Below are 12,066 nucleotides of genomic sequence, written 5' to 3' on the forward strand. Positions count from 1 at the left end.
TCGTTTCAGACTTTCTAGCCACGAGGTACTACCTTAAATTGAACTGATTTAGTAAACTGCAACACTATAGCGTTGTCCATATTGTTGGAAAACGATACAAATTTAGTGAAACTGTGACATAGGCAGAGCATATTAGCCTATTGCCTATAGCATATAGCCTATAGCCTATAGCATATAGCCTATAGCCTATAGTCTATTGCTTTCAGTACAATTATTTTTTAATTTGTATTTCATCAAATAAAATAAATCTTTTAGTGTAAATAAAATATTAGGTATGGAGATTCAGATTGCAGCTAAATCAGAAAATGATAACGTTTTACAAGGTAAAAAAAAAATACTTTAATGACCATAAGAAAAAATGACTACATCAAAGGGTAGTATTAACTGTCCTTCAAAACTCAATCATTAACCTCATATCAAAAATCTTTACAGTTCTGGTAAGCTCTGAAATACAATCTTAATTTACACCCAGAAGTCCTATTTATGAGTATCAACGTTCATTCACTGTCTACAGTTATACTCACTGCGGCCTAAAAACCTTCTCCTCAGAGCCACAGATTCAACGGACTCTCCTTTCTATTTTAGTCCGACCAACAAACTACTGCCAAATCAAACCCAATATTCAGTCAAAGCTGAAAAATGATGCGTTTAACATTTCAACACAAACCATCATTGTTAACTTGAAACTCAAACACTCTTCTTTTAAAAACTTGAGACTCCGGGACCAATCACACTTGTTTCACTCCCCGTACATCGTACACATCTTGTACCATCTCCTGCAACGTGTTGTCGTACCGGAGGACATCTTTCTCTGTGATGGGGTTTGGGTAGCGGACTCCTCGGAAGTTCTCCATCCATCGTGACATCAGGTGACAGGAGTAGTAGGTCTTCCAGGAGTCCCACTTGGTGGTGTAGATCTTCTTCCGGATGTCGTAGGTGCCGAGGAGGTCGCGGAGAGAGTGTGCCAGGTAGGGCTTCTCCAGAAGGACGTTGGCTGGCTGTCTACCCGCGTTGTAGTACCAGTGCTCCGGCTTGTAGTCCTAGGAAGGATGGAAAATTACATTGAGGACAAAAAGTGATTTTCAAAGATAAATAAACCAGATGATAGCTTATAGGCTATTTATTTCCCTATTCTAAGGTTTACATTGTTGAATTTTATATGAATTACTATCCCGATGAGTTGTTTCCAAGGGGTTAAGTACCAATTACAGTATGCCAATTGGTATATTGCCAATTGGCCAATTCGGGGTGTGCCGATTGTTGGTATGGTACTGGCATGGGGGGGGGGTAGCCATCGATCTCTATAATAGAGATCGATGGGGGTAGTATGCCAATTATCTCTGTTTTGGACATACAATTACCTAAAGCTTTGCTCTTATGAAAGTAGTCAGTTACTAGACTGATAACACTAGCTACACAGGTATGAATTGCTTCTTTTGAACTTAATCTCTCCTCTTATGTTCTAATTGTCTCTTATGTTTCCCTTATGACTTTCAATGAACTTCCCCAATCTATTACGGGGAGCTTAATCAAATTTTCATTTCAACTCATGGTTTTAACTGTGCAAAATACACTTCTACCACGTTTTGAACTAGTTTCAGTCCAAAGACAAAGTCCAGTCATAGTTGAAGTATCAAAATCGAAATTATCCATGATAAAAATCAAGGAGCTGAATGAACGGAAGACAGTCTGACTCACCTGCCCCTAAGGTAAGAGACATGGAAAACTCTTAACTCACAGCTCTTTTATTTGTTCCGCCAAACAAATACGTGTTGGTAACTTAGGGCCTACTTCAGAGGTTCCCAATGGCTGAAGAAGTTTAGGTAATTTTCCGCCAAATAATATTTTGCCGGTAGAGATTAAAAAACTGGTTGGATGGTGGATGTCGAATTGAGGAGGATTAATTCAATACAATAATACATATTATTCTGAAGATGTTATTCTAATGCCTTCTCGATTTGACAACTGTCATCAAAATAGTTTTATAATATCCACATCAGAGAGATTTGGTGGAAAATTACCCAGACTTCTTCAGGCTCTGAAGCCAGCGTGTCCTCTAAGTTACCAAGGCGCTTAAACTTACACAATCTGAATGTACCATGTTTTCTCACCCGGTATCCCTCGTGCCATTCCCTTAAAAGTCTTGCATCCTTGTGAGCCAAAACCACTTGGTTCATCATCGCCTTGCCAGGTCTCCAGGCCACTACCATCTCGTACCTCCTCAGGTCGTCCAGGCTACGAATCAGGTAGGAGTCGTTGTCTACGTAAATGCCGCCATATCTGAACAATTGCATTGCGAGTGTTTGTATAGAATCATAACGTACCTCTCTCTTGACATTTGGAGAGGTTTGTCTATTTTTGGTGGGTTAGACCTAGACCACGTGTGTTTTTGGAACAATACTAAGCACAACACTTCGAATGCATTTTCACTATTCAATACATCAAACGTAGTATCTGATCGCTTGGATTTACTTCAACTTTTAAATCCCAGTAAAATAAAATTATGTTTTTTCACATTGAAACCCTGAACATGCTAACAAAATAGAACTCCTAGATTTTTAGAACCATTGCAAAGTGGTTGTATTGAAATTAATATTTTAGGGTACGAACTATAATGTGTAGGTACTGTTGCTTCTGGTATCTTGAAAGTTATCTCGAAAATGATATTTCTATAACTTTCAAAAAACCTAATGAACACATTTTGTGCAATATACTCTTTGAAATGCCCTTCCAAGAAATGCATTCCCAGTACCTAGGCAGCCGGACGTACATAGTATTTTTTGTTTTTGTGTTTTTTTTTTGTTTTTTTTTTGTTTTTTTTTTTGCCAAGGGAAAGGAGGGAAAATGCTTTTACGCATACAGGTAGTGTGCAACTCCTGCATTTATCAGATCAGACTACTCACTAAAAAAGCTCCTCTAGTCTGTTGGACACAGACCTGGAATTGTATGTCACATTACTTAAAGTCAGGCCAACATGTGACCTAAACCCTCAGAGCTCGCACCGTTTCTGGCATTCATATTCTTAATGAGCTACACCGCATCACGGTCAAGGTCAAATGTTTTGCTAATGAGCTACACCGCATCACGGTCAAGGTCAAATGTTTTGTTGCGGAGAATACCCTAGATAAAACGTCAGACACAGGTAATACATAGGCTACATAGAGTGCGCTAATTAAATACAAATGAAGAAAATACAGAATTCTATTTTGATCTCTCCATTCTGGACCCGGATGCCATTTGTATAATCTACCAATTAATTTTTTTATCTGACGTAGACTTCAGATAGTTACGAGATAAGTTTTCGGCACGTCCCTTAGAAAAATACGCTAGAAAATGGCACAGAAATATAAAAACACTATCCATCACAGTAGGTACCATGCATTTTACTTACTTTCTCATTATCTCCAGCCGCGCCACGTCTCCGCCATGGTACAGCCTCCACTCCGGGTTGAGAGGCTGGCCGAACACTTCCTGGCGCAGCTGAATGCGGTTCAATATCAGCACCTGGTCATAAAACAAAAAACATTTAAGGAATTTGTCCAAATGGTGCTTTGAAACCAACCACTTTTGGGGGAGTGATAAAAACTCACCCTCTTTCAAATGATATTATTTGAACACATAACACAAATATCAAGCTGACGTGAACCATTTCAGACTCATAAAAACTCGTCCAGGTGCAAAAAGAATTAGTAGCCACAAAACGCTCATTTAAATCCAGTACAAATGATTTCAGACTCAAAAAACTCACTTACAACGAATCAAAGTTTCTAACTGTTCATGGACATTTAAAACTGATTAAGAGGCCCAACAAATTATTCCAAACGCATCAAACCAACTTACTAATCAAAAAGCTTGAGATACTAAAAGATGAGGTACAAACCTCTCTGAAGCCCGGAGTCTGCAGGAGTATCTGCCAATATTTCCCGCGGAACTCCTCCACATCCGTGTGGATGAACAGCTTCTCCGGCCTCTGGTGCTTGAAGGCGGCCAACACACAGATGAAGTGTATGAAGTTGAACGAGTCGTAGCGGAACTTGACGAAGTGGACATAATTGGGAATAATATAATGTCCATCGGGAGTTCCTGTCTCGTTGTTGAAACCGGTAAAGTTCAAAGTCTTCTCCCAATCAGGAACATTTTCAACTGGAGCTAGTGGTGTATTTACATCACATTCGCATTTCTTCGGTTGGAAAACTCTAAAAGTAGTAAGCTGAAGGATGCACAGAGTGACGAGGAACACGAATGTTTGTATTGAAGTAGATGGAAGTGATCTCATTTGTGGGAATTTGCTTTATGAGGTAGACTCATAATTAATTTATGAGGTAAATCGTCTCTGGTGTTGGCGGTTGCTGAGATGATTTGTGTTGAGACTTTGATGGTCACAGTCGTATACAAGTGGTATTGTAGTTTTACCGACTTATAATCTCCTTAAACTTGTTATTCCTCGCTAATACATCTGAAACAATTTAAATTTAAGAAAATGACTCATAAAACACAAGAAATAAATACGTATAGTAATCATAATAATATAAATAACTAAAATTATAGTAAATACAGTAGTCAACATAGTAAGTACGTTTCCAGGCATTACCGGATTTACAATTTAACGTGTTTTTGTCCGGCTTGTTTACTAATCTTGTCACATTCCATCTTGTTAAAATTCCTTCATGATATATTTATCTAAGACTAGCAGAGTACCCGTCCTTCGTACGGGGTTGGCATATAAGTATCAAATGCTTATAGCAGTTATGAGTGAGGACATGGTTTAAGAAATTTCGGTTCTTTTTGAAGTTCGTTCGCTACGCTCACTCACCTTTAGGTTGGAGCTCGTTCGCTGCGCTCACTTTCCTTCAGGTTAGCTCGTTCGCTACGCTCACTTGCCTTCAGGTTAGCTCGTTCGCTACGCTCACTCGCCTCCAGGTTGAAGTTCGTTCGCTACGCTCACTCACCTTTTGCTGTTGTCATAAATGTAAAAGAAATAATAGTGCTAGTGCTGCACCCTGTTGGTAATCCTTGTAACTTTTAATGCTATTGAACATCATAGAACATAACCAACTTGTTTAATTGAAACAGCTGTTAAGATTCATTAATTCCATTTCTCATAAGGTTAACATGGGAAACTCCAGAGCCACTGGGGCGGAGCCCCGAAGGATTTTTTGGGATAAAAATATGCCTATATGTTAATCGGGAATGTGAGCTATCATCATGCCAAATTTCAGCCCGATCCGACCAGTAGTTTTTGAGATTAGCTCATACAAACACACACACAGACACCACCTCTTCTTTATAATAGTATAGATGTCCTTTAACTCAATTCAAATATGCTAATAATTTATGGTAAAATGATAATACACTACCTCTTTGATACAAACAATAATATTATTATATTTCAGTTAAGCTAACAAGGAATGCCAAAACGTATTTTTTTATCACCCTTGAATTAATGTCTAGCTTAAAAATCTATATAATTAATACGCTACATGAAACTTTGTCGGTTGAACTCCTCCGCCATTTCTTAACCAATTTTATCCATTGACGTCTCATTGGAAAGGGCGTGTCGCGTAGATTTGCAAACTGGCCTTACATTTTTGCAAACGTCCCTTGGGCTCTGCCCCAGTGGGTTTGAAAGTTCCCATGTTATCCTTATGAAGAACATAATTGTTTACATTTTGATCAGCTGTATAATTTAATTGCTGTTATTTATTTTTCAATTCAATGAAACGCATTGAGTACATTTATTTACTATTTGAGTTTGTGTAAACATAACCTCCAAGACGGATCGTGTTAGTATGGTTGTATCTTAAATTTGTGTATTTATCGTTGTTTTGTGTCGCTCTGACGGATCGTGTTAGCATGATTGTTACATAAAATTGTGCATTTATCGTTGTTTTGTGTAGCTATAATTTGTTCATTTATTTTTTTTCCTTTTAAATGCCTCCGACACGACTACAACGAAACATAGACAGGAGGCGTAATCGTGATAACGACCGCAGCTACAGAGAACAGTGGCGCGTAATAGGCTTTTCACAGTCAGCACCTGACCCTGGACAATCTCAACTATTAGGTTACAAATGCGCCCTAACACTACCCCAAAACGACTTTTCGTTCTCAATTTGGTCCTCTATCAATGACCTGTGTTGCCTGGACAGCGAGGCATTTTGAGAAGGAGAAAACCGGCCGGAATGCTTTAGGTTTATCAATAACGAAGATAAACATGGTCTGAGTTACACACCGGTAATCTTTGAGTTGACTCTTTTAAACTAATTGTAAATATGACTGTTATTCGTTTTGAAATAACTCCTGTAGTACTTTGCAATTGCTCGAATTCGAGCAACATGTACACTAGTAGATTATTATTCCTCCAATGTTTACTACTGTTCTATTTGGTATTTATGAACCTGTAGCGTCAGCTGATGACGTTGTCATAGCAACGCATTAAGTTAGTCTGATCTTTGTTTTTCTACAGGAATGTACACACAATTAACTCTTATTAAAATACTTTTCTATTACTTATTTGGTCATAATTTTATTCTATGTACACGAACAACCACGACCAAAATGGTGACCCCGACTACAACCGTTATCTAAAGACTTATTTTCTTTGAAGAGTTTAAATCTTTTGTGTTTCCTCCTTCGAACGATGTCATTAGAAGACCTGCAGACTCAACTCGCCGAACTTAGAACTGCGAATGAAGAACTGCGTCAACGGATTGGACAACCCAGCACTTCTCAAAACATGTCGGTGAACAGAGTAGCCGTCAAACTTCCGCCCTTTTGGCCTGAAAGACCAAGTCTGTGGTTCTGTCAAGTTGACTCGCAATTTCTTATATCTGGAATTACCAACGACGACACCAAGTTTCACTACGTGGTCTCGCAATTGGACACAGGAATTGCTGCTGAAGTCGAAGACATCATAACAAACCCTCCTCAAGGCGACAAATACGGACATCTAAAAAAGAAACTGATTGAACGCCTCTCTGCATCCGAAGAGCAACGTGTGCGGCGGCTGCTGAGTGAAGAGGACCTTGGAGACCGCAAGCCTTCTCAGTTTTTGAGGCATCTTAGGTCTCTTGCGGGCTCGACTCCCCTTCAAGACAACATGCTTCGTCAACTGTGGCTCAGACGACTCCCTCCTCATTCACAAGCCATATTGACTACGCAACTTGAGCTCTCCTTGGACAAACTGGCAGAACTGGCTGATAAGATCATGGAGGTAGCTGACATTCCTTCAACACCTGGTATTTGTGAAGTCTCTTCAGGTAACGTTTCTTTATTAAATGCAATAGAATCCCTCTCTAAACAAGTTCAAGCATTATCAGAAACCAGAGTACGAGATACACAGGTGAGACCTAGGGGTCGTTCCCAGTCTCGTGGTGGATCAGGAAACGAACCTAATCCCTCTAAGAACTGGTGCTGGTACCATAGAAAATTCAAAAACAATGCTACCAAATGTCTTTCTCCGTGCTCTTTTCAGGGAAACCTCAGCAACAATCCGTAGAGGCCGCAACGGATTGTTCAAATGCTGGCGGCCGTCTCTTTGTGATGGACAGAAATTCACGAACTAGGTTCCTTATCGACACCGGGTCTGATGTGTCGTGTTTTCCTAAACGCCTTATCAAATATAAACGTTTTCCTACTAGCTATTCACTAAGTGCTGCCAATAACAGTGAAATAAAGACTTATGGTACCATGCCTCTCACCCTTAATTTAGGCCTTAGACGTAATTTCCCTTGGAGTCTAGTGGTAGCGGATGTTTCAATACCTATATTAGGTTCAGACTTCCTTTCACACTATCACTTATTACCCGATTGCAAAATGAAATGTTTGGTTGACAAGAAAACGGGATTGAATGCCGAGGGAATAGTTTCTAACAACAATCAAACTAGTATTAAAGTTATATCTTTCTCTTCGCCATTGGCAGAAGTTTTTTCTGAATTCCCTGATATTATTCGTCCTCCAGGCTTACCTCGTGCTGTGAAACATAAAACAGTTCATCATATAAATGTTACACCTGGTCCTCCTGTTCACTGTCGACCACGTCGCTTACATCCTCAAAAATTGAAAGCTGCCCGGAAAGAATTTGAGGAGATGGTTAAGCTTGGTATTGCTCGACCCTCTGAAAGCCCCTGGTCCTCACCTTTGCACATGGTGCCTAAAGGTGAAAATGGATGGCGTCCTTGCGGTGATTACCGCGCTTTAAATGCTCGTACTGTTCCTGACAGATACCCTGTACCACATATTCAGGATTTCTCGTTCAATTTAGCAGGCTGTACGCATTTCTCTGCCATTGATTTGACCAAGGCTTACCACCAAATTCCCGTCCACGAAGATGACATCCAAAAAACAGCAATCACCACTCCATTTGGTTTGTTTGAATTTCCATTCATGACTTTTGGCTTACGCAACGCGGGTCAAACATTTCAAAGATTCATAGATGAAGTTATTCACGGCCTTGATTTTTGTTATGCATATATTGACGACATTTTAGTATTTTCCCAGTCTGAAGAAATACATAAAGAACACCTAAGAATGTTGTTTGAACGACTTTCTGACTATGGAGTAGTTGTAAATCCATCTAAATGTGTAATTGGTGTACCAGAAGTTAAATTTTTAGGTTACTTAGTCTCATCTACTGGGACACGTCCACCTCAGGAGAGAGTCACTGCTCTACAAGACTACCAGTTACCTCAGACAATGCGTGGTCTTCGCAGATTCTTGGGAATTATGAACTTTTATCGTAGGTTTCTGCCAAAGGCCGCTGAATTTCAAGCACCTCTGCACTCCCTACTTAGTGACGCTGATTCAAAAGGTTCCCTCCCTGTGCCCTGGACTCCAGAGACAGAAGAAGCTTTCCAAGCATGCAAGGCTAGCTTATCATCAGCAACACTATTGTTTCATCCTAAACCTGATGCTCCTCTTGGTCTCTTTACAGACGCCTCTGGAGTAAGTGTAGGTGCTTGCCTCCAACAGTTTGTCGATGACTCTTGGCAACCACTAGGTTTTTTCTCCAAGAAACTATCATCCAAACAGTGCATCTGGCCTGCATACTACAGAGAACTCCTCGCTATTTATGAAGCTGTGCAGCATTTCCGTCATCTCTTGGAAACAACTTCTTTCACTATATTCACAGATCATAAACCACTTATTTATGCCTTTCAACAGCGCCGTGACAAGTTGCCTCCAGCTCAGTTACGCCAACTTTCATTTATCTCTGAGTTTTTGACAGACATAAAGCACATCAGTGGTTCACAAAATATAGTTGCTGATGCTTTGTCACGTGTTGAAGCCATTTCAACTGTTTTAGATCATGAATCCTTAGCCAAGTCACAAGAGTCAGACGAAGAACTTCAAAATCTCATTTCAGAAAGTACTACATCTCTTAGATTGGAGAAAGTTCCGATTCCTGGAACCCATTTGAGCCTTATCTGTGACACCTCAACAGGAACTCCTAGACCCTTTGTGCCATCAGAACTGCGACGTAGAGTTTTCGACCAGTTCCACAAGCTGAGTCATCCTGGAATACGTGCCACAACAAAACTTATCTGCGATCGTTTTGTCTGGCCTTCCATTCGTAAGGATTGCCACAAATGGACTCAATCTTGCCTCTCATGCCAAAGATCTAAGATAACTAGACATGTTTCTACTCCCCTTGGTGATTTTCATACACCTACAGAACGTTTTTCTCATGTCCACATTGACCTAATTGGCCCACTTCCCTTATCAAAATCTTCTAGGTACTGTCTAACTATCATAGATAGATTTACTCGTTGGCCTGAAATTTGTCCTATTGATCAAATAACTGCCGAATCTGTTACTGGAGCGTTTGTCTCTACTTGGATAGCTCGATTTGGATGCCCACAAAAGTTGACATGTGATCGCGGATCCCAGTTCACATCGACTTTGTTTAAAGACCTAGCACGACAGTTGGGCATAAAGCTCCAGTTCACTACCAGCTGGCATCCACAAGCCAACGGTATGATTGAAAGATTCCACCGCCAGTTGAAAGCTGCTATAATGGCTCACAGCAAATCAGACTGGACCGAAGTACTGCCGTTTGTCCTTCTCGGAATAAGATCTGCCTTCAAGGAGGACATCACTGCTTCATCAGCTGAACTGGTGTACGGAGAACCACTGCGTCTTCCGGGAGAGTTTTTCGTAATACCTTCCCACGAGAGCAACGAGCCACAAGAATTGGTATCAGGGCTGCGTAAGCATATGAATCGACTAAGACCTACACCCGCATCACGCCACATTAAACCAGGGTCGTTTGTGTTCAAGAACCTCAATACTTGTGACTTTGTATTCCTCCGACAAGACAGCTTAAGAAAATCTTTACAGGCTCCATATTCTGGTCCTTACAAGGTCATATGCCGTGACGAAAAGACAATTACCATCATTGTAAGAGGCCAAGAAACTAAGGTATCTTTGGACAGGGTCAAGCCAGCCTATATTATTGCAGATGAAAGTCCTATTCCTGAGCCCACGAAACGTTTGGTGCCGACTGGACAAGCAGAGGAATCCTCAAAACTACCACCATCTTGTCAAACTCCATATACGAATTCTTATACAACTCGTTCTGGAAGACAAATCCGACCACGGGTTACTTTTCAAAATGATGTATAGATTTCTTTTCTCCGTGGGGGGCTGGTGTAGCGTCAGCTGATGACGTTGTCATAGCAACGCATTAAGTTAGTCTGATCTTTGTTTTTCTACAGGAATGTACACACAATTAATTAACTCTTATTAAAATACTTTTCTATTACTTATTTGGTCATAATTTTATTCTATGTACACGAACAACCACGACCAAAAACCTATTTGGTACCGTTAAGCCTTTTGTTAGTTTTCTTCTCCAACTAAACGAATTGATTGAACTCTCTGCTTTGAGAAAAATAAAAATGTTTCTCTGAATAATGTTTTGTTAAATAATTGTTTCACGTTTAAATGAACATGATCACATTTTTTTATAAAAGAGAAACTTCTTCATTTACAAACACAAATAATTTCACATTCTACTGTGTTTTCTGTGTCAAAATTAGTAAAGGTTACCTGAATATTTTCTGTTTTGATAAGTAATTCTAAGTATACTCGTAATTAACCGTTTTGAACCAAATATTATATATTTTTTAACAAGCAATATTTTTCATTCTGGGATGAATATGTTTTATTACCCAATCTTGTAATACCTTGAGTTTTAACGTTGAGGCTCTATTATACCAACCCCTGAGTAAATAAATCTAAAAAGCCTCAACCATAATGTTATAAAATAATTTTATGCACATTTCTTCTGTGGCCCTAACCTTATCCGGAGTTATATTAAAAAATAAAATGTGTATCACAAAAACATAGTCCAATGCCACTTAGAATACTATACACATTACTATTTAATACGATTTCTATGGTCCCTTATCTATTTATGCACAGAGGACAAACCCGTTATTTAGATGCAAGGCATTTGTAAGGGCCTGGAAGACAATAATTCAAAGATATGATAGGATGTTTTTAACGTGCGACTAATAAAATATACGTTGAAACTGTACAACTTAAAACGTTGTATTAACTAAGGTAAAAATATAAACCTTACCTTATTTCCATTGATCTCCAAACATTGCACATTCAAAACACAATGTGACATTTGAATCACAGATAACTGAGAAAGTCTCGCTCTTATCAGACATGTGTCAGTTACACATCAGCTGATAACAACCACCTGAAAACCCAGCTGTTTAAACTGTCATTCCATTGACTCTTCAAACCTGAAAGATTTAAAATGGGGAAATTGTCTCATGACAACTGAAATGGTTGTCAAGTTTACATTAAGCACAAGAGCTGGTTTCAAAGTAATATTGCAAACATGTTACAATATTTTAACTCAATCTTAAGTGATACAAGTTGAATTGCTGATGTAATCCAATATAATGGATCTTAAATTATCTTTTTGGGATAAACCACACTTGAGTTTAAAACTGTAATGAGTTTAATAGTTTTTGATAAGTAAAAATAACACATAACACATGTAATTGTTTAAAAATAAAAACTGTTATTGTTTTAGGACGAATTTCAGTT

At 39.2% G+C, this 12,066-nt stretch overlaps 1 protein-coding gene across 2 annotated transcripts; it reads right to left on the reverse strand.

Annotated features, from left to right (window-relative positions):
- Nucleotides 1-281: 281 nt before the first annotated feature.
- LOC129003016 (uncharacterized) lies at nt 282-11,673 on the reverse strand. Of its 2 annotated transcripts, none has more exons than XM_054431208.1 (5): nt 11,585-11,673; nt 3,881-4,456; nt 3,392-3,504; nt 2,112-2,280; nt 282-1,040 (listed from the first exon to the last, which is right to left on the reverse strand). In XM_054431208.1, exons 2-5 carry the CDS (start codon nt 4,274-4,276, stop codon nt 729-731), a joined length of 990 nt encoding a protein of 329 aa, XP_054287183.1. In that variant the 5' UTR covers nt 4,277-4,456; nt 11,585-11,673; the 3' UTR covers nt 282-728. The 2 variants fall into 2 exon arrangements, with proteins under 2 accessions (XP_054287183.1, XP_054287185.1); XM_054431210.1 differs by lacking the exon at nt 11,585-11,673 and adding an exon at nt 11,434-11,509.
- Between the last annotated feature and the right edge of the window lie 393 nt (nt 11,674-12,066).

This window comes from Macrosteles quadrilineatus, unplaced genomic scaffold, assembly GCF_028750875.1.
Source record: "Macrosteles quadrilineatus isolate MER2022 unplaced genomic scaffold, UCM_ALF_1.0 Scaffold_9__3_contigs__length_116548681, whole genome shotgun sequence".
Lineage (NCBI taxonomy): Eukaryota > Metazoa > Arthropoda > Insecta > Hemiptera > Cicadellidae > Macrosteles > Macrosteles quadrilineatus.

Coding starts and splice junctions, on each gene's coding strand:
- LOC129003016 (XM_054431208.1), bottom strand. CDS start 4,276: ATGAGATCACTTCCATCTACTTCAATACAAACATTCGTGTTCCTCGTC. Junction 2,281..3,391: donor CGGCTGGAGATAATGAGAAA/GTAAGTAAAATG, acceptor GCAATTGTTCAG/ATATGGCGGCATTTACGTAG. Junction 1,041..2,111: donor AATGGCACGAGGGATACCGG/GTGAGAAAACAT, acceptor CATCCTTCCTAG/GACTACAAGCCGGAGCACTG.